The following is a 24244-nucleotide window of genomic DNA, read 5'->3' as shown; positions in this document are numbered from 1 at the left end:
AAGGAGTGCTGGTCTTGTACAAATCTCACAATTCTAGCATTAAAAAAATCCTGGAAAACACTGTCTACAAAGGTTATCAATAATAAAACAAACTTTTACATGCCAAGACATTTCAATCAGTCATCTACAGGCAAGATAGCTGCATGCCACTCACCATAATTTGGATACCCTTTATCTAAGCAGTTTTGCAGAGCAGGCAGACCTGGCTATTTTATCAATGGTTCTGATTTCCTCTTAAAGCCATTCTGCACTCTGCTTCCTGTGTTCTCATGATTTTAGTATTTAGGTCTGCTGCACTCAATATATGGGCAGCAGCAACAAACAATGCTGCTCTCATTGAATACATGACAAGGACCAGATCAACCAGTTGCCAAACACTGACAGTATGGGCAATGGGCCAGAGTTCCCACCTAAACTGACTTTCATTTTAATTACTATCAGGGTGTAAATGTAAAATTAATCAGTCATTGGGACACGAATACCACGTGTATGGATCTTTGAAGGTGGCATAACATATTCCGAGTGTAATTAGAAAGGCATATTGAGATCTTGGCCTTCACAAGCAGAGGTATTGATTACAAAAGCAGGGAAGTTATGCTGAATCTTTATAAAGCTTTGGTTAGGCCACAACTACTAGAGTATTGCATTCAATTCTGGTCACCACACTTTAAGGATGTGAGGGCCCTTGACAGAATGCAGATGTGATATACCAGAATAGTTCCAGGGATCAAGGATTTTAGCTACACTGTTGGGTTGCAGAAGCTGGGGCTGTTCTCCTTGGAGATCAGATAGACGTGTAGAAGAATGACAAGTTTAGGTAAGGCAGACAAAGTAAAGCTGTTTCCATTAGCTGACTGCACAAGGACCAGGTGTCACAGATTTAAAGTTCTGGACAAAGGAAGCAGCGGGATGTGAAGAAAAACTTTTTTTACGCAGTAAGTGATAATAACTTGGCGCATTAGAAACGGAGACAATCAATGATTTCAAAAGGAAACTGGAGGGTCATTTGGGAGAATTAAGCCTGCAGGGCTATGGGGATTGAGGTGGGGAAACAGGACTGAGGAAGAAGGGGACTGTCTTGACAGCTCAGCCGAGAGTCAGCTTGGCCTCAATGGACTGAATGGTTTTCTTCTACGTTGTAATGACTCTACATATACAGTGCAGGAAAGAAAGAGAGCAGGTGGATATTTCCAACATCAGGTATTAAAATGTCTTGGGAGGTAGGGTTTTTCTTTTTCTAATGCTCTTTTCTCTTCTTGCATTCTTCTTCTCTTAATATGAGCTGGTCAAGCTTACTCAAGCATGCGAAGGACATGTAGGGAAACTTTTCTTTAAACAACAACTTCTCATCCAGTGATTACAAAACCGGGCCATGCTGATCAAGGCAACTAATCAAATGGTAGTACATTTCAGACCAAACGATCAAAACAAATCATTCCATAACAGAAGGAGCACTGCACAGGAATTTTCTCTAAGGAAAAGAGAGGGTAAGTTGAAAAGGATACGACCCCAACTTATATTTATATAGATTTTAATCAATTGAGAATGTTTTACTATTTGCCAATTTATTAAAGGAGCAGTATTTCATTTTAAGATTGTGATTTCACCAATTATTTCTAAATACATTTAATTTGCTTCAAAAATGTACTTAAATGTTTCAGCTACTCCTACATCGTCACAATTTCTGGTGTTTGCGGATGGAAGGAATTAGGATCGGGCATCATTCCACCTGCTTTGAAGCAGCTTTCTCTCTTCCATTCATTTTCCAAGTAGGCATACCAGTGAATCAATAAAATGATGGAACTTATTTGGTTCTTCATCTATGCATTGCCTCAAAAGGGAAACTCCAGGAGAGTTTATCTTTAATTATTCAGGAAACCCACTGCTCCTTTAAAAAAAACTGGCTGCTCTGAAAGCGGTATAACAACAATTTTTCTACCTCGTTATACCTTTTCAATTATCAAAAAGGCAAATCCTTAGAGGAAACAGTCTGATACAAGATTCCAAAAGTTTAGCAAGCATAGATCATGCAATGTCAATTATGGAGAATGAAAAGAAAGATATGGACATCTGAAATATCACCTGGCACCAAATTCATTCAGTGGTTATTTAGTAGCTCTGATCTCTACAAGCCAACAGCCTAAGGAATAATTTAGAATTGATGTCATTTACATTATATTCTATAGCTGCTTAAAATTTACAGTCAATTGCAGAACATAAAATACAAAGAAATTATCAATTGTTGCCTCCACAATGCAATACGAGCAGTTCAACTGTTTCATGGCCCCAAGATTTATTGTTTTGCCTCAGCCTAATGGATTTCCCCTTCAATCACAAAAATATTTGGTTTTAAGGAAATTTTCTGTGAGGGAGCCAACAAATAATACAATCCAAGGGACTTCACTTTAATACCATTTCAAAAGTTTCCTTTTAATATTCAATGTACATTTCAGACTCTAAGCAGGACTTGGGTACAAAGATTTATTAGAGAAGCACAAATTTTAGCCAAGAATGGGGTTCAATCACTAATATCTAAATGTGAAGCAACTGATGCTATATCATTACATTTGGTTTAAAATTAACAAAAGGGACACTGTTTTCAGAACAGAAGGCATTTTACCTGACAGGCTATCAACCCGACTTGCAACCTCCTACTATGAGGGCCAGTGGACTTTTAGTCTGTCTCCACCTCAAGAGTTATCTGGCTTCGGTAGTTCTACCAGGACTTATATTCGTGCCATCACAGCACTTAATGAGCACTATTGAAAATGAAAACACAGTCTTCCACCATGCCAAGGTGCAGTCCCTAAGAATTTGAATGCATTTCACCAGCTTTATGGGGAACCTTGGGAGTGCACTGGAGATTGTGCAACCAATGAGAATATTGAGCTCACAGGTCAGCTGACTGAACTCAATAAGCAGACCGTTATAGTGATTCAGTCACGTCAACAAAGTATCCCTTGGCAGAATCACAAAGCACGTCCTTGGCTGGATTCCAACTGCAGTGAAAACAGCACAGGGGACAAAGAATAATCTTCCACAAAAGATGCGGCCAGTGTGGAGAAAAACCTATTAGCATCAAATGTCTTTTTCTGGTTAAAAACAGTGGAAGAAATGATGGCCTTATATGCCACTAAGTACAACAGTCTCTAAATTTAAATCCTTGGCCAAACGGCAGATTTAACAGCTTCGTTATTTTATTAAAAAAACGCCCACCTAGTAGGTCCTAATTGGATAAAAATAACTTTGGAAAAAATTGGCAGTAGAGATAGCTTATCCATTAATGGGGAGTAATAAATAGGGTTCTTGGGAGTGCAAAGCAACAGGTCAACATATTGCTCTCCTCTCCAGTTTGGAGATTTTGATGTGCTGAACAAATAAGCTAATCTTTGTCAAAAGTTATGAAACATAGATAAGTGCAGGACCAACACCAAGCACATTTTTGTTTTACATGAAACAGATCTAAAATCAGTTAAAAGAAAAAAGGACCTTAGCACTGCGGTTCACAAATCTTGAGATATGACCAATGCCGAGAAGACACAGCCAAAACAAATAGGCTATTTGGGTGTAGTCAGCTGACCTTTCAATATAAAATAGAAGTGCATGATTTTATTGTTCTATAAGTAAAGGCATTAGTAAAACCACATTCAGAATACTTCTGCTAGTTTTGGTCCACTCACATCATGAATGATTGGAGGTATCATAAAAATTATGAAGGTGCACAAGAATGATTCCCAACTCAAACAATCTTACTCAACCAGATAAGCCTAAAAAAAGCTGGGTGCATTCATTGCTTAGATGTGTAGGCTTTGGGGTGATTTGCTTTAAATATATGAATAAAAGTAAAGGGCTAACCTTTACCCCTACTGAGATTGGGAAAGATGCAGTGATATGCATATAAACCATGCACGGGTAGAACCAAGTTAGATCTTAGGCATTTCTGCTTCTTCCAGAAGCTAGTACATCCACAGAACAAATTGCCAGGTTGTGCAGTAAACACAGACACTCAGAATACATCAAAGGCAAGTCGGACCAGTTCCGGGCCAGGGCGGAGAACACATTTTCCAAAATAGTAGATGAAATATCAGGCGATATAAGCACAGCCAATGTAGCTTTCAGGGCCAGTTACTATCACTGGTGGCGTGGAAGGGTGGATTTCCCAAATTGGTTTTGGGATTGTATCTGTGTTCTTGCCTCTCCCAAGATATTATATGGCTATTGGTGGGTTAGGGGTTGTTCAATCATGATATTTCAAGCTTCATGACTTTATGGAGTAGGATTGATGGAGATAATATATAAAAACGCAGGGCAGGAAAATGTTAGCACATTCGTAAAAATGCAATAACTGGTCATTGTCCAATTACAACATACTGGGATGCTTTAAGTAGCCAGTATAAATACAGCACTGAATTAAGGTGGTTTCCATTCAACTCGTTTCAAATCTCAAAAATTATGGTTGCAAAATACCACTGCAATGTAGTTTCTAAATTTACATTTGCACATTAAATATGGAGAAATCCACTTCCTACATCTGGGCAAAATAACTCTGCATAGGCTGGATTACATGCCTTCACAACAAGTCTAAAAATCAGTTGAAGGTACATGAATTGCCTGTCTGCATTTACAGCAAGTAAACCTTTACAGAGGTGACATGCTCAATGGTTTTATAATTGATCGACACGCTGAACAGTTCAACTTTAATTTCACAAGATAGATTTTAGGCTGAAGTCACCGATTCCTTATCAAACCTGCATCTACTGGCTTTATAGTGCAGTTATGATTCGAAGGTGAGGCAGGGCTGCCAATTTTATATAATGGGCCCAAAAAATGAGTTTTCAGAAAGAATTGAATTATCCCAGTCTTGAGTGACAGGCAACATTGACAGACTGTCAAGGTTTCAGTCTTTACAACTATTTACAAAAGTTTTAATTATACACAGAATATGCCACAGGAAACTCAATGTTTATTTGCAATGAGCAGAAACAGAATTCCTTCCCAAGTGGAACTTTCAAAACACCAAGTTTCTTATGCAACACAAATATTCAAATTCCATACGATTTTGTTGAAATTTAGAAACTTACCTTTTGTTTTAGAATTGACATCTGTCCAGCTTCCAAAGCAATTGGAAGATGCACATGACTGTTAAATCAGTGCTATAGTGCTCAGAACTGCATCAGCTTCATGGAGTCAGCAATCCATTTGCTAATGGCATTACTGAAAATGCCGTACTGGTTGCAGCTGGGGGTTACCATTCACCAGAAACTGGACTGGATCAGCCATATAAATACTGTGGCTACAAGAGCAGGTCGAAAAATGGGAAATCTGTGGTGAGTATCTCATCTCTTGACTTCTCAACAGCTCTCCATCTACAAGGCACAAGTCAGGAGTGTGCTGGAATACTTTTCGTTTGCCTAGATGAGTGCCGTTCCAACAGCAAGGAGCTCGACATCATTCAGGACAAAGCAGCTGGCATGATTGGCACCACATCCACCACCGACGCACAGTGGCAACAGTGTGTACCATTTACAAGATGCAGTGCAGCAACTCACCAGGACTCCTTCAACAGCACTTTCCAAACCCGCAGCCTCTACCACCTAGAATGTCAAGGGCATCGGATGCAGAACACCACCACCTAAAAAATTCCCCTCCAAGCCAGACACCATCCTGACTTGGAAATATAACACTGTTTCTACACTGTCACTGGGTCAACATCCTAGAACTCCCTTCACAACAGCACTGTGGGTGTACCTACACCACATGGACTGGAGTGGTTCAAGGCAGCAGCTCACCACTACCTTCTCAAGGGCAATTCAGGATGGGCAATATATGCTGGCCTAGACAGTAACATAGTTTGCTTTTATTCTTTCACAGGATGTGTGTCGGTGTACAAGTGTTTGCATTCTTTCCCAAAGTGACAAACCTTTGTAGCAACAGAATTTCAATCAGGTCCCCCTCTTGCTTGTACATAAATAAATTCCATATTGCATGCAGTTTTGGATAATTACATTAGTGGTTGTATTATTAACAACATTCCGATCTAGAAACCACTGTTCACTACACTCTGGGGGCAACCAGTTCATTAACACAAAAACATTGGCGGTCATTCAGCCCACTGTAACTGTGCTGGCCAAAAAAAGATCTATCCAGCCTAATCCCACTTTCTAGCACTTGGTCCAGAGCTCTGCTGGATACATCAAAGTAATTTTTCTATTGTCCTATTGAATATGCAATTTATTTCCAGAAACCCACATCCATTTCCTCTACTCTGTCAACTACTTTAAATTGATGTATCCTGGTTATTGACCTCTCTGCTAAGGGAGGTAAGTCCTTCCTATCAACTATCTCAGTCCCTGCTACTTTTATATACTGCAATCAGGCAATGCTTAAACATTACTGCATTCATTTCTTTACTTTATTTGCCCAAACTTCACATTAACTCACCCATACCTAGTGAAAAAGAAATCTACAAATATTCAATTTCTCTGCAATTTATCAGCACACTCAACTGCAGAACAGACAGCAGGAATTCCCTATCACCCCTGGCAAGCAAAAAACAACTTCCTGTCACTTCAAGAACATAAGCAGATCCAACAAATTGTTGGAATTAACCAATTCGGTTTCGAGTTCGTTTTCTTTGACTATCTTAAAAATGAATGAATTTCGTGCTTGTGAAAAAAAAACTCCAAAAACAAATGCCACATGTAGGATGGAGAATATTACATGTATATTGTACTTACATGTATAACCTGAGTGGGGACAGAAGTCTGAAGAACATCAAGTATTTCATTCAGCAGAGAGTTGTCCTTCAGGAGCAAAAGACAGTGAGAGAATTGACACAAATGTCAGCAGGGGCCTGCAGTCTCAACTTATTACTGTCATCACTGCAAGAAGGGATCAGTGTACGTCAATCAGATTAACTCTATTTTTAATTATAATATACAAAAAAGAATTGGTAAATGCTCTCAACTTACTTGATTACATCCTGGTCAATCCAGAAGTGCAACATTCCAGAAAATGTCTTACAAATTCTGAATTCTCCATATACAAACTCACACATGTTTCAAGGAATTTTCCAAAAAATGTATTACTCCTTCGTCCCAAAAATGCATTACAACAAAAACAGGAGTCATCTAAATGTTATCACTTTGTATTATTTATTGAACAAGAGTCTTGTGAAATCTCAGACTTGAAACAGCTATGCACATTTTAATCGTCAATCAAACCAGGTCACAATTAGTTATTTCTGTATAAAAATTTTAGTTCAACATTCCTTGAAGTTTATCAAAATTATAGGCACCAGTGAAAACAAGCAGTCATGAAGTTTATAGTTATGATCATCATATGGATTTCAACTGCAAGTTAAACTCTCCATTTCAATAATCCTTCCATACAAAATATCAAAACAAATGAACCAGGCTGATGTAAATGTAAAAGGCAAGAAAAACTCTTAAAACGTTGTCAAGGAACTGGTTGCGCACAAGAACTAAATGCATGCTCCATTTAAGAGAAAATATCAGGCATTCAAACCTCAACAACTGAAAATATATAAAACCTATTAACATGTCACACGATGGAAATTCAACCTTTGGATGCCATAAATAAATGGCTTGAATGATCCCACCTTCCCCCCCTGCTCCCCCCCCATCCCCGCCCATAGAGATTAACTGGCCTCTACCAAATTAAAATGCATTTTTTAAGCTTTTATAACTCTGTACATGCATTTGTTTCCAACAAAGTAACAAGCTTAAGAAGATTCAAGAGTCTTAGGTGGACAGAAAAGGAGAAGGATAGCTGAAACAGTCAAAATGAAATGTCTGTAATAAATGCTAAACAGCCACAGGGTTTAATTATTTCAGGATAGTTATGCTAACAAATTCTTATTTTATGCGCTCAGTTTACGTTCCTTTATCTTTTGAAGGGGGGGGTGGAGAGGGAAGGGAGAGATGAAGATCAGACTAGCACCCTTGCAGAACATAAATTCCAGGATTGCTGAGCTCTTTAAAAAAAAGTCAGTTGTTAGCTTTCTCACCTCACCTGGCTGCATGTCACACGTAATGTATTGGGTCAGCATGATGTCAAGTGCTTTATTGCTTACTAAGTTCTCTACTTACTCCCAGTGAATCTCCTGAAAATGTGACATTCTGAAGAAGTTTTTTAGTACTGCTGGTCAGCTCGCAAGGGCTCATTCCCAACACAAGTTGTTCATTATTTCTATCTCAGATCAGAATAAATTATAAGTACTGAGTTGTCACAAGGGAAATAATGTGTTTTTTTTTAATGCAGTTTTGAATCATTTTCCAGCAATCAAATTGCAATATAAAATTTCCAGTGACTAACTGCTAAGCCTGTGTGCATGCATACATGCATCTACATATCAGACACAAGTATGAGCGTCCCTAAGGTTTTCCATGACATTCACCAGCAAATGACACCATAAACTTTACAGCAATAGCTGATCTCAGCCAGAATAGTAGTAAAAGCAGAAATGGACAGTGTCCCAGAGATAAAAGCAAAATACTGCAGATGCTGGAAATTTGAAAGATAAACAGAATGCTGGAAAAACGCGGCGGGTCTGACAGCATCTGTGCAGAGAAAAACAGAGTTGACATTTCGAGTCCGAATGACCCAGAGTCTGCACAGATGCTGTCAGACCCGCCGAGTTTTTCCAGCATTTTCTGTTTTTCTTTCTGGACAGTGCCCCTGCCCTCAATCACAATGCAGTCAGACTCCTACTGGAAAGTGTACATAAACATCAGGTCAGAATGGGGTCAGACTCAAAATGCATTACCAAGGCTCACACATGAAGCATGGTTCTTTGGGAGGAAATAAACTGTGCAGTATGCCTGAAGGGGGCACAAAAGTTACCTTTGCATAATGATAAACTGCTGCCTATGTGGCAATGGCTCTCCATATTTTGCCTGGAAGGCTCTGCTGGCAAATAAATTAAAAGCAGTAATGACCTTGAGTGGAACAGACAATGTTGGACTGCAAGTTTTCAGCCAGAAACTGGCATAGTTGTCCAGCTCCCTCCAGGGGAAGCACAGCCTCCTGAGATATTGATGTGCAGAGAATTCCAAGACAAACAAGCAGTTTTCAATGGAGTAGCGTGGAAGAGAGAAGTGGAAGGAGACTTAGGTTCACTGGACAACAAATCAGGAACACCTATTAACTTTCACTGCACACTTCCCTCCCCAGGTCATAGGAAGTTGGAAGTCAGCAGTCACACCAGCGCCACTGAGATAAATTGTATCTTAATTCAGGCTAACCAAAAGTTTAACTACAGCACAATGCCAAAAGATTACAGGCCATTTTCGAACCCTGATGCCTTCGCTACTGACTGAACTGATGGATTATTCTAATCAGCTATTTTCAATCATAACAGAATGATAGAACATAAGACAGAAAAAAAAATGCACATCCATGCACTACCCCCTCAAAAAAAAGTGATCCAGTAACAGTTTCCATCAGTGGCACTAAAACACTACATATCAGCTAGACTAATGTAACAGGGATATAATTAATGTGTTAAGGTCATATACAGTTGCATCAGCAGACTCCAGCAAGTTTACCTGAACCTTAGTAAACAATATTCTTATAAAAGTTATAGTGACACAATGATTTCACAGCTATTAAGTTACAGTCGTAATGCTTGGTATTTGTAGAACTTTTGACAGGCTATGGTATTCCACTCTCAATGACAAGCTCAATGATAGCTATTTAAATATGTGGCTGTGAAGATAATGCAAACAGGACTTCAAGATCAATGTACAATTGTCCTGCACCTACACAAGGACCCCCTCAGAAGCATGTTTAACACATTTTCACATGACTTTGCAGATGTCATCAAAACTGACGATATCAGATTCCTCATGGGATCACTTTTTATGCTTGCTAACTCTTCAGTTGAAGGACAAGCAGATCACTGCAGATAATGAGGCAGAAATCAGACAAAGATTTGCATTTATATAGTACCCTTAACACAGTAAAATGTCCCAAGGTATTTCACAGGAGGAAAAAAAACTCAAGATAAAAGTTGACATTGAACCAAAAGGAGGGAATATTAGGACAGGTGACCAAATGTTTGACCAAGGAGGTAAGTTTTGAGCTGTCTTAAGGAGAGAGAAAACTGAATGGCTGAGTAGGATCTATGGGCTAAAAGGCCTAATCGCACTCTTGTGCACACAAAATCAGCTCACTTAATACATTAATCAAATAAAAAATATCTTGGCCATGTTTGCCAATTAGCTATCACAACAACATTCTTTAATTGGGCAAAAAACAAACTTTGTAGATTTAGAAGTCAGATAACATCACCCACTCTCAACTCTCCCAAATGTCTACACCAATTGCATGCAGCACAACTGGGTCACAATACAAAATTCAACAGAAAAACTGCTGGAGGAAGTGGAAGTGTGATTTTGAAACTGGGTACAAATAAATCTTGCCACAAATTGCTTGCCTTATTTATATTACAAGGATATACACTGGAATGACAAATTTTAGGCTCACAACAGGCCACAGAGGTGACATCGGAAGTCCTTGATCTAAATACTACTGGCTTATGTTCTCATGTCTATCCCTCCTACATATGTCAGCAAAGTAATTTTACTGTCATCCTCACCAATGAAGATGCTACTGATGAACAAATATTTGGGATTTTCACTTTATAATGTATTGACTGTAGTAACCATCCCAAGCAAGAAAATCCTGGTTCAACCTTAACAGAGCACAGTTCACCATAATGTACCACTACTGTCCAAAACCAGGATGCAGCGAAGGAAGCAAGTTGAACGAGTAGTACTTCAGCAAACATCACAATCTCATTTTGAGGTCAAACATTTTGGACTACTTTTATTGAGGCTATCAAATTGTGACAAAATATAGAAATATCACTCAGTAATTTGGTTATTTATCTATTTCATCGAAATTAAATTTCTCTGCAGATTTCACTACCAAGTGTTACAAGGGAATGAAAATCCTGTAAGGTTTCTTATGCTGAGCTGGAAAAAGGAAAAAACTGGAAATAACTTTCAGCAGTTATATTGCACATGCACAACCACCTTGGAACAGTCACACCGCAGTGAAATTGCAGACAAATTGCAGACAAATTACCTCTCCCACTGTGTACCCCGCAGCATCCAGCTGAAGGGCACTTCTGAAGGACTCCTCAATGGAGCTCTGCCAAACACTGCCTGCAAGTTAACAGCAAGCATCCTCACAAACTGCACCAGTTAATCACCACAGCATGGTGTCTGTTAAGTGATCACTGGAGGAACTGGATTTTAAATTTTAAAAAAGTCTCTATTTCTGACTACAGCAAAATTTGTCAATCAACTGTGAAACTCAGCAAGGACTGATTCAAAAATAGGATAGCTTTTCCCTTCAGCTATCTAAATCCACCATATGTATAGAAAGTGGGAGATCTCAGTGTCGAAGATCCAGTGTTCAACATCACCAGGTCATTTGCAATCACAGACGGCAATGAAATGGAGACACTCTGTACAACAGCCTGTGGCGATTCTGATGGTTAAAAAAGACTTGGAACAAACTGTGAGACATGTAAAAAGTACTGCAATTAAAGGAGAAAATTAACTACCTCTCCTTTCAACCAGCAAGAGAAAACATGGCTTATGGCACAACAGTGCCTGGAGAGAAATAAATTAAGGACAAAAAGCATCTAATACTCAAATCTCTCAAACTCCTTAATTTTTAAGTAATTCCAGTTCAAACAGGTACATTAAACTTTAAAAACAAGCAATGAATGAAAGTGGAGGGTGAAGTCTGCTCATTCTTTTCAGCCAGCTCTCATGAACGTAGTCAATTTTTGAGCCAAGCCCCTCTCAATGTTTCTGCCCCCATCAAGCAGCAAATTCGGCCAAGATGGGACAAGCTTTGGAAAATCGAGCGTGCCTTGATAACAGAAATGCTTTGCTCCTCGCATATTCATTGTGCAAATAGTTTCAAGCATTGAATAGGACTGCAAACCAATTTGGACTAACTATTCTTCCTCCATTACTAATTCAATTGAATTTTATCCATGGAAAGGGATGTCTCTGCTGTTGAATAGAACACATTTCCACTTTAGGATATCTTGGTGCCTGAAGAATGAAGTTAATTTTCTGCTACAACAATATGCCTTAATCACAACTAAAAAAAAAGCATCACACCTAATGCCCTACCCTTTTTTTCACATTTGCCATGCCATCTATTTTGTATTGTCTTAGACTGCCAACCCGTGCCTCATTTGAACTATCAATCCACAAACAAGAAATGCCTGAATCATTCCACACTCACCTTACAGTCAGCAAAGGAAAATCTATTCCCTTTCTTCTGGATTGAAGGAAGGGTTCATTAAACATAACAGAATAGCACATTTTTAATTTTGTTTGAAGGGTCCAGAATGAATAATTGTATAACTTCAGATAACTCTCACTCATGTTGGTTCTCTAAAAAAAAAGCTATAGATTTAATTCTATTTTACCCACCCATTCCACATACATGATGTTAGGAAGGAGCATTGAAATACAATATCCAACTGGGTAAGATTTACATTGTATTTGCAGCTACAGAAATGGTAATAAGCCTTGGAAAGAGTTTAACATCTCAGACATTTGTAGTTATTCAATACATATCTGTGATGCCAATTCTACTACAAACAGCAATACACAAAATAGAATCACAGCCAGAGGAATTGAATTACACGTGTATAACATTTAGAAGTATCAATGTTTCAAAAGATGAAAGTAAACATTTAAGTTAATTTCAAAATACATGCAATGTTGTGTTACTGTGATTGGAACATTTTCAAACGTAGTTCATGGTTCCAATATTTTCATAGAATTGTTGAAAATTTTCTCGAGTTTAACGGTAAAAACCGTTGCAGACCTCATTAAATAAAGTCAGCAATGAAAAGTTTTGGACTATAAGTAAGCAATGCGGACATTTAAGAGTCTCTAAGGCATGTCAATGTAAACAATGTCGAAACAGTATGTGGTTTGCTTTGTACTAGGGTTTGGGCTATGATTGAGGCAACTTCATAAACTTGAAGTGTTTGTCCACTGCTTTACAGTTGAACAAAAAAATCAGATAGTTCTATTTTTAAATTAAATAAATAATTTCTCTGGCCAATGGAATCTCCAGAATTAAAAAAAAATTGCAGAGCTGAGAGATTGAAAAAAATTGATGAATAAATTATTTTTACATGGGATCTTTGGTTTAATGATATTTCATCAAATTACTAAAAATTAAACAGATTTCATGACATACCCAGCACAAGAGTTATCTTTAATCACTTGGCCCTTGCATTCAAGATTCCCTTCCCTGTGCATCAATCCAAACCCAGCAGCATAATGGCAAACCAATCTGCATCCGGTAGTAAACTTGCTGAACTGCCACTTGTGCCATTGCAGGCCCGTGATGATATGGCTCGGGTGTTGGTAAAGATAGCATGGTACATTAATCAAGAGAATAAATTAATCAGTGTAAAAGCAAAGTCCCAGACAACAAAGCAATCAGTAAAAGGCTTATGCAGTAAAAACCATTTAAAGCAGCATTTGAGTGGAAAAGGGAAATGGGTTAATAAATCTGAAGAAACAGGCCAAAATTTACCAGATTGAGGACAGTAGATATAGATTTGGGGAGCAGTGGGGGGGAGCAGAGGAGCTGTTTGCAACAAAGCTTTCAGAGGTTATTTTGCAGAAATTTAAAATCAGAACACAAAGACGTGTGGCTGTGATTGCTGTGTCAACAGTAAAGGTTCTTCCCACCCAAATTAATTACAAATTACATATTACAGTACTCTTCCATTCCAATTGTGCTACAAATTCAACATTAATGAGCACAGTACAAGCATTACCACCCCCCACACCCCTCAAAATAACTAAAGGTTCTCAAGCATTAGACAGCACGTTCTTGTGCTTTTTCCAATAAATGCCTTCAATACAAATGCCGTCCACAATGATTCAGCCAACAGGTTAACCACGGTTGGAAAACTAATAAAACTAAAAATAAGTATATTAGCAAAAATATACAATTGCATTTCCTCATAATACAAGAGTGGCATTCACCAGACAGATCATCACAGAACAGCTATACTTAACACCTCACTGCCCACACATGCCATCCTGCAGATCTAACACTGCAAAGAAACACCTCCAGATTTTATTCATATTAAATCATTTGCATCAGCAAAAATGTCACTTACATAAGCAAGTCACGAGCATAAGATTCTTTGACAGCTCCTTTTCAAGTCTAACTACAAAACTTAAATGGCACTGACCTTTCCCCATATGGGCAATTTCAATAAATTAGATCTAAATACATGATCACCATTTTCTTCCCACCCCATCGCACATTATAACACTAAATCATGCATCAGTGCAGTGTTTTGGTTGCACAACAGTACCTTGTCCAATTGGTCACTCCATACACAACCTTGAACAAATGTCAGTTTGGATATTTGAGCACACAGACATTAAAATAGAGTGGAATCCTAGTTCTCATCCCACATTCACACAAACATTCTTCAACAAAGTTCACTGGATAGCAGTCAGCCCTAAACCACACCACCCCTACCAATCATACCTTCCAAAAAAAGAAATCAGCCAGTGAGATTTTAGCACCCAAATTCTGCCCCAGAGATCAACTAATTCGGTACAGAACAGAAAACGGACTGAGAGCATTTTGATGTGGTCTTTATAGCTTGGTATTACACCAAAGCCATCAAAAGGAAACTAACCTTTATTTTAGTGTTGACAACCTATATAACATTAGCTATTAAACTGGGTTCAAACTGCCTCACTATGCTAAGACAGTCCATAGGCAGCATAATTCCCATCTTGCTAACCTGCATTACTCCTCAGTTACCAGTCCTTATTGTCACATTCATTGCTCAATACTATCAAGCTGGCCAAATCTTAATCAACATTTAAACAGAAATTTGCTCATTGGGCACTTATACTTTGCATTGTTTCTTGGTTCATTATTTTCATCATTTATATCTGCTCTTTTAGAAGAATTTAAAACACTGTTTAAATCTTTCTAATTCATTGCAAATTAGCTCTTTGCTGGTGCTAGATAAAGATTTCACTCTAAAATTGAAGTCCCGCACAAGGTGTGATATTAAAATATCAGATTAGGAGAATAGTATGATGCCATTGCAACTTCGAGCATAGCTTTCCTATGTCACGGGCATGTTTTAAAAATGCATCATCTTAGTTTAGGAGTACACATTCTTGTTTTCTAGTGCTGGTAACAGATAAATTAAGAGCACCACAAAACTGTACATCAGTAGTTCATGCTGTAAACGCAAATTGATTTGAGGATCACAAGATTGCAAGTGTTAAGTATTGTCATCAAAATTTCAACCTAAAATTTACAAGATGTCCAGATGTCATTCCCTGCTTAGGATGTTATCTATACCTCTCAAACATTGCCATATCTGTTTTAGCCAATGTACTATAACTTAACGAAAGTTGCAGCCCTAACAATTCCAAAATATTAAAATACAGGTTTACATCCACATATGCTTTCCTATGGCGTCAGGGTATGAAAAGTCACACGACTGATTTTATTCAGCCACTAGTGACCAGCTCCAGAGTGACAGACCCAGAACTTGTTGGGGGAGGGGTAGTGGCAAAAATGACCTGCCCACCAAGGGGCTGGTACATTTCCATTTTTCTCCTGCCATCTCCCAAGAAGGACAACAGACAGAAAATAACAAAAACTAATCAGCATGCTCTAACGCTTTGTTAAAGCATTCTGGTTAATTAGCATTTGTCAAGGCAAGTATACAAGAATTTAAATGTCTGCAGATTTAATCCAAATTTCCACCAACTTCAGGTTGACTCTGACAATAGCATTTGTACTTTCAAGGATCAGGTGCAGTAGCTTAGTGGTTGTTACTGGGTAGAGGCCTTGATGAATGAATGACCTGGAAACACAAATTCATATCCCACAACAGCAGCTGGAGAATATAAGTTGTTAATTAAATAAATATGGATTTTAATTAAAACGTATCAGTAATGATGACCATGAAACCAACAGTTTGTCACAAAAACCCAAATGGTTCAATAATGTTCTTTAACTTTAGCTGTCCTTACCTGATCGGGCCGATACAAGAGCTCAGACCCACAGCAATGCTGTTGACTCTTACCTGCCCTCTGAAATGGCCCAATGAGCCACTCAGTTGCATCAACACTGCAACGACAAACCGCAACAGTTCAAGGCCCTGCAAACCACTACCTTAAAGGGCAATTAGGCTGACATCCAGCTCTTTGCCTTGTCAATCACATTGGCAGAAGGCAAGAAGGATTAGATGAACAGATACATATCCATGAATGGATTAAAAATTTACCTTAAAGTAGTTCAAAAAATGAGATCTAGTGAATTTGAAAAGCCTACTGTGTTAGAAATTCACACTTTCTTGGCCAGAATGTATCCACAAAAAGAGCAACTTCAGTTCAGATAATCGAATCCAACCCAGTTGCTATATTTCTCAAGAAGTATCATTGGCTATAAAGACAGGAGCCATTTGTGCCAGGTTATGAGCAACAGATATATTTCGCAATCAATTGGGAACTGTCCAGAACAGCCAACAACTTGCATTTAAATAGCTCATTTAACATTGCAAAATGTCCAAAGGTGTTTAACAAGAGGAATAACAAAAAAACATTTTTGACACAGAGCCACAGGAGAAATCAGGATAGATGACCAAAGGTTTGATGAAAGAGGTGAGTTTTAAGAAGCAGCATAAAAGAGGAAGGAGATGTGACGAGGTTTAGGGAGAAAATCATAGAGCTTATGGCCAAGACAGCTGAAAGCACAGCAGCCAATGGTGGAGTGTTTAAAATTATGGACGTGCAAGGAACTAGACTAGGCTAGAATTGAAGGAGCTCAGAGATCCCAAAGACTAGTAGAGCTCAAGGAGGCTGCACTGATGAGCGGCCAGGTACTGGAGAGATTTGAAAACATGGATGAGAATTTTAACATTGAAGCAGTGTCGAAGAGGGAGCCAGTGAAGGTCAGCAAGCACATGGGTGATGGGCGAACGAGATTTGGACCTAGTTGAGTTGCAGCCAGCAGAGTTTTGGATGAGCATAAGTTTATGGAGGGTGAAAGATGGGAGGCCGGCCAGCCAGGAGAGCATTGAAATAGTCGAGTCTGCAGTAACAAAGGCATAGCTGAGGATTTCAGCAGCAGATGAGCAAAGTTGGAGGTCGAGCGGTGTTACTGAGGTGAAAGGAGGTAGTTTTGATGCTGGTGCATGTGTGTGTGTGGGGCCAGGGAAACTCATCTTAAGATTGTAAAGAGTCTTTGCTCGGCTCAAGAGAGTCACAGCCAATAGAAACAGTGAACAAGGGCAGTTTATGGTGGAGGCCAAAGGCAATGGCTTCAGTCTTCCCAATGTTTAGTTGGAGGAAATTTTACCTGCCATCCAATATTGGATGCAAGCAAGAAGTGTGGCATATCAGAGACAGTTGAAGGGCTCAAGGAGATGGTGGAGAGATAGAGTTGAGTATCATTGGCATAAATGTGGAACCAAATCTATTTTCAGATGATATGACCAAGGGTTAGCAATGGCAAACAGAAGGGAAAGAGACCAAAGATATATCCTTGGGGACCCCCAGAGGCAAGACAGCAAGAGTGGAAATAGAAGTTTTGCAGATGATTCTCTGGTGCTAAATAGTGAAGAGTGGAACCAATCAAATGAAATTCAGACATATGAGCAACCAGACTCAGCTAAGCTTACGTTGTACAAGTTTTCACTCCCAATTTAAGGCAGGCTATATTTTATTAAATTTGGAAATGAGGAAACAATTCAGAACAAAATTACATCAATAGTGAAAAAAAGTACCCAAATACTGTGAATAGAACCTTTCCAGAAGAGACATCCAAACAGAGCCATACATTATCTTTTGAAGGAAGACTACTGCACATGCTCAGATGTTAATGTGCATTAATAAAGATGTATGGAACCTCTTCATGTGAGGCTAGGAAAGAACAGCTGTGCAAGAGAATTCCTAGCATCATTCTCATTTCTGCAGAAATATCAGTTGTGCAGTTTTGACATCCAGGTCTTCGTCTCATCAATTATATTTGCAGAAGTCAAAAAGGATCAGCTAAACAGGTACACAAACACTGCTACATTATTCAAGATAACATCAGCTGTTGAAAGTTTCAGGTGGTGATCCAAGGAATAGCCTTTTACGCCACAATCAGCTGCATCAACTGGTCACTAGTTAATTACTACAATGTGACAATTTACCAGATTCTATTCTGTAAACACCACTTTTAACTGTCACTGCATTAGTTAACGTATCTTTTCATTAGGTCAGTCTACCTTACCACACACTTACCTCTGTACTAGGGCTAAGGCTGATGGGGAGTGGCTCCGACGTAACAGCTGTGCTTGGAAGGTTGGAAATATCCCAGTTATGGACTGCTGGAACAATCCCAGTTGTCTTTTGAGCAAGAACCGGTTGATTATCCAGCAATGACACCTCATAAAATTCCTGAATATCTGGAAAAGAAGAACATGTATCTAGAGTCCACAACCAAGTTAGGATACACATACTGCTGGAATCTCCAAGTTTATATCTCTTCCGAAATAATGGACTCATTATCTTTGTTCCAGTAATTATGAAATAATCCAAACTTCACGAGTTAAGAACCACAGCTAAATTGTTGAGACACAACCAACATCTTCTTTTAAAAGCACTTGTACCATTAAAATAAACAAATCTTAAGACACTTCAATATTCAAGCTCAACACTGTACCTGGATTCAGGAGGAGCAACATCTTTGTGCTGATCCATTGAGACCAGCACTTTGCATTTACTTAGCCTAATACTTTATCCTAACAATAAAACCACACAATGGCACTGTAAAGCTATTAGGATTTGAATATTGCTATGTCTTTATGGAGAAATGCAGCAACAGATCCATACCTCTGCACTTGTCGTGTAAAATTGTCTTGAGCATCACAATGCCAAATATAAAATGTTATAACTGTGATCCTTTAATGCTGCTTTATTTTAATTTTCAATACTTGCCTTTGAGGTGGGGTTCAATGGAAACCAACAACCCTCCCATATCACAGTTAAGTACTAATCTTCGTGCGGTGCCACTCATTGACTAAGCTAACAAACTACTCAAGCTCTTGGTGACAAAGTGGTAACAACAAAAGGGTAACTATAAAATTGACAAAGCTTTCAAGCAAAAGGCACTCGAAGCCCAACACCAGTAAAAACTCCCGAAGACTTCTACCTGCCCCCACCTTGCACAATGCTTGTCAAAGTTCCCTCATTATTCTCATCTAAGTGAAGAACTTTCTACAAATGCTCCAACAAAAATTTGTATCATAAGTCAGCATGCCAAGTGATTTTTTTCCCCCGTATATCCCACCCTTTCAAACAGGCTTCTGCAGAGTCTGACCATGTCAAAAGGTTTTCTTTAAAAAGTCATTCCAAACTGAGAAACTGCTGAAACTTCAGAAATCTTATTTACCAAAAAGTCCCATACCATATTGAAATGAAAGTGTAAGTTACATTCACACAGTACTTTTTATGTCCTTGGGATCTCCCAAAGCACTTGACAGCAAACAAGTTACTTTTTAAGTGTACTCATCTTTACATCAGCTAACAGTAGCCAAATTACATCGCAAAATCCCACAGAGATGAGAAAGTTAATCTGTTTTAATGTGTTGGTTGAGATATAATTTTTGGTTAGCATGCAGAGAATATTCCCTACACTTGTTCAAATAGTGCCTGTGATCGCAGATGGACAGGACTTGACACTAATATCTTAATCAAAAATATGACAAACAACTCCCTCAGTGCCTCATTGCATTCAAGTGCCACTACACTATGCTGAAGTGTAAAGCTAGATTTGGTGAAGTTCTGGAACATAAAAGAAATGTCCCACTAACTCGTAACCCCGCACTAGATTTTCCACCTATTGACGTTTTCAGGTAATAACTGTACTAGACTTACTAACGTGGAAAATAGCTTAATTTAAAAGGCTAGATTTTCTGAATGAATAATTCCAAAAGTAACAGTATTTATCCAAAACAAAAGCAGAATTACCTGGAAAAACTCAGCAGGTCTGGCATCATCGGCAGAGAAGAAAAGAGTTGACGTTTCGAGTCCTCATTTATCCAAAACTTAGAGGAGCCCATTTTGTTTGATATTTAGATACTGGAATTACCCCTAATCTCTTCCCATCTTCTGCTTTATTCACTCAGCCAACACTCACTGAAAAACACCAACTCTGTAAGCCCATGAAAAATCTGCAACAGTCAGGACTTAACTAAACAGAAATCCTTCGCCTGCCTCCACCTCAGTGACTTCCAGATGTTCTGCATCACCTTTCCTGCCCTTTCATACTGCACACATGGCATGGTGCTGACAGTGTTGTAAATGCAATACTGAACACTGCTATGGTTGCATGCTTAAACCTTCCTTTTCATCCAACATAACAGGCCATTTAAACACACTTAATTCCACGTAACTTTCTGAATAAAAGCAGATAGGAGGGTTGTAAGGAGGCATGCTTACCTCACAGAAAAGTTTAGGAACAGTTCTAAACTACTTTATTCCACGTTTAAGTATCAATTTAGCCCAAGTATTGATGAAAAAAACTGGCATTTATATAGCAAATTGAACTCTCAAATATTTCAAGATGCATAACGAAGCATAATCAGCTACCAAGTCAAAAGAGGGAATGATACAACAGGGAAGTAAAATTTGGTCAAAGTGTTAGGTTTTATGAAGTAGCTGAAAGGAAAAGAGATTGAGGGAGGGATATCCAGAGCTTAGGACCAAGATGGTTGGAGCCACAGTCGCCAAGGATGGGACAAAAATTGAGTTACCCACAAGAGGCTGAGCTCTTGGAATGCAGAGTTCTGTGAGGGATTTGGAGCTGGAGGTGACAAAGCTCGACAGAAGTGGGACTACAGAAGGACTGAACGCGATGATGAGAGTTTTAAATTGAAGCATTGGTGGATAGGTCAGTGAACGCAGGGATAATGGGTAAACAGGGCTTGGCATGAGTTGGGATTCAGGCAGGTGATCTCAAGTTTATGGAAGGACAATGAAAGATGGCTGACAGCCTGGAAAGCATTGGCGATTTATATTCAGTAATTACAAATTGTCAATATAAAGCCATAGACTAGTTAGTTTCCTTGAACACTTGCATTAAAATGAATCTCAAAACTTAATCAAAAACTTGTCTTAAGTTTGCAAATGTTTTCATCAGGAAGTGACAAGCACATCACAAGGAAGATTGAACTTACATACTCAATTACATTGCTCTTTTCACTGATGTTTCGAAAAGGGAAGCTTCCTTTCACCACTCCTTTGCAAAAATTATCTTAAAACAACTTGCATCTATACAGAACAAAAACAGAATTACCTGGAAAAACGCAACAGGTCTGGCAGCGTCGGCGGAGAAGAAGAGTTGATGTTTCGAGTCCTCATGACCCTTCAACAGAACATGAAGGGTCATGAGGACTCGAAACGTCAACTCTTTTCTTCTCCGCCGATGCTGCCAGACCTGCTGAATTTTTCCAGGTAATTCTGTTTTTGTTTTGGATTTCCAGCATCCGCAGTTTTTTGTTTTTATATATATATTGCATCCATACAGTGCTATTAATGCAGAAAAAAATCTTATTGAGCTTCAGAGACACACTGGGGTGTGGGGGGGTTAAAAAAAATCAGCACCATTTTTTTAAAATCCTGTCCAGATTTTGAATTTCCTTTTAAAGGAACTGCAAACAAAGCATGTGTAAAGACGAGCTTGTAAATAATGTAATTATATTCTGCAGAAACACAAAAGGCTACAATAAAATAGTCAATAGACTAGTAAAAAGCTCGTTTCTTGTTCTACTTTGTTTTTCCTGTTCAAGTGCTCTTGAATGGTGAAAAGAACCAACTTGAACAAAAAACAATAGCTGCCTCAGATAGTGCATTTCAAAGCTCAAACTTTCTAGTTGCAGTTTGTAAGTCCATCAGAGCTGTGTTCATTTCTAATTGATATCAAGCTCAAGTCAGCTAATTTTAAGCCCTAATAAAATCTAGTTGAATAACATGAAATATTAGTGTTCATTCCAAATCAGGAAATAGAATAAATCAATAGCATCCATGGTGGGGATGGGGAGAGGGGCATGGAAAAATGAGAATCAATGTACATACTCTATTTCAGCATGATACTTCAACGTTCAGTCCTTTGGTACATCATAATCTAGTATAAGTGTGAAGAGGTACACTGGACTTGCAGTGGAGTTTAACAGAAGGAATTACAGTGCAGCACGTGCACAAAGAGCATATAAGACATTAATCCCTTGATACAGGATAGCAAAGAGAAAGCTATATTAAAAATACAGGTGTGGAATCATTGGATGCCCAATGGCACCAAACATTTGGTATGGCAAATCACAAGTAATACACAGGTTTGCCAATTCAAAGCCTACTCCAGTTCCTCTCTCAGTTAGACCAGCAGGCCATGTCAGCCTCTGATCCTCTTGAAATTGGTTCCAAAAAAGTTAGCTTTGCGACTTCAGTTCATTGGCAAAACAAATAACAAAAAATGCATTGCTGAAACACTATGAGGGATGCGAAAACACTTTAAAGTATGTTCCCTCACTAGCACCAGATGTGGTCCAACTTGGTGTCCAAAATTTGTGATCGTTCTGCTGTGTTTTTCACCAAGTAGAAACATAGAAACTAGAAGCAGGAGTAGGCCATTCAGCCCTTCAAGCCTGTTCTGCCATTCATTATGATCATGGCTGATTATCCAATTCAATAGCCTGCTCCCGCTTTCTCCCCTTTGATCCCTTTTGCCCCAAGAGCTACATCTAACTCCTTCTTGAAAGCACACAATGTTTTGGTCTCAACTACTTTGTGGTAACGAATTCCACAGGCTCACCACTCTTTGGGTGAAGAAATTTCTCCTCATCTCAGTCCTAAATGGTTTACCCCATATCCTCAGACTGTGACCCCTGGTTCTGGACTCCCCCACCAGCGGGAACATCCTTCCTGCATCTACCCTGTCTAGTCCTGTTAGAATTTTATAGGTTTCTATGAGATCCCCCTTCATTCTTCTGAACTCCAGCGAATATAATCCTAATAGACTCAATCTCTGCTCATATGTCAGTCCCCCCCATCCCAGGAATCAGTTGGGTAAACCTTCGCTGCACTCCCTCTATAGCAAGTACATCCTTCCTCAGATAAGGAGACCAAAACTGCACACAATATTCCAGGTGTGGTCTCACCAAGGCCCTGTACAATTGCAGCAAGACATCCCTGTTCCTGTACTCGAATCCTCTGGCTATGAAGGACAACATACCATTTGCCTTCTTTACCGCCTGCATGCTTACCTTCAGCGACTGGTGTACAAGGACACCCAGGTCTCGTTGCACATTCCCCTCTTTCAATTTATAGCCATTCAGATAATAATCTGCCTTCCTGTTTTTGTTATCAAAATGGATAACGTCACATTTATCCACATTATACTGCATCTGCCATGCACTTGCCCACTCACTCAGCTTGTCCAAATCATACTGAAGCATCTCTGCATCCTCCTCACAGGTCACCCTCCCACTCAGCTTTGTGTCATCAGCAAATTTATTATATTTAATTCCCTCATCTAAATCATTAATATATATTGTGAATAACTGGGGTCTCAGCAGCAATCCCTGTGGTACCCCACTAGTCACTGCCTGCCATTATGCCAAAGACCCGTTTATTCCTACTTTTTGTTTCCTGTCTGTCAACCAGTTTTCTATATACTACAATACACTATCCCCAATCCCACGCGCTTTAATTTTACACTCCAATCTCTTATGTGGGACTTTGTCGAAAGCCTTCTGAAAGTCCAAATAAACCACATCCACTGGCTCCCCCTCATCAACTCTACTAGTTACATCCTCGAAAAATTCCAGTAGATTTGTCAAGCATGATTTTGCTTTCATAAATCCATGCTGACTTTGTCCGATTCTACCACTGTTTTCCACAACACAATCACACTGCTAATGTGTTTTGCTGGAATTCTGTGGGCATTGATAAAAGGCATTTGGATCTTTTGCTGTAGTATTGCAATTTTCAGGCAATACCAAATTTAGGAGTGGACGGGCATGCCGGTGGAGCCTATAATAAATAATGTGCACCAAGAAACACGATGACAAATAAGCTTGCAGAGTGAAGAGCCGTGTAGTTAATGTTGCAGGAAATGAGTGGATGGATGATGA

The 24244-nt window shown here is 39.0% G+C and overlaps 1 protein-coding gene across 6 annotated transcripts in view; it reads right to left on the bottom strand.

The window, feature by feature from the left end:
* Positions 1–24244, bottom strand: part of dlg1b (discs large MAGUK scaffold protein 1b) — a 386920-nt gene that overhangs the window by 354164 nt on the left and 8512 nt on the right. For all 6 annotated transcript variants that reach the window (XM_041206085.1, XM_041206028.1, XM_041206037.1 and 3 more), the window contains exon 3: positions 18357–18520. In XM_041206085.1, the coding sequence (XP_041062019.1) occupies positions 18357–18520 (164 nt within the window). The remainder of the gene's footprint in view (positions 1–18356; positions 18521–24244) is intronic.

This window comes from Carcharodon carcharias, chromosome 2 (genome assembly GCF_017639515.1).
Source record: "Carcharodon carcharias isolate sCarCar2 chromosome 2, sCarCar2.pri, whole genome shotgun sequence".
Lineage (NCBI taxonomy): Eukaryota > Metazoa > Chordata > Chondrichthyes > Lamniformes > Lamnidae > Carcharodon > Carcharodon carcharias.
Note: the sequence above shows the minus strand (reverse complement) of the source record. Positions and strands in the feature narration are given on the sequence as shown.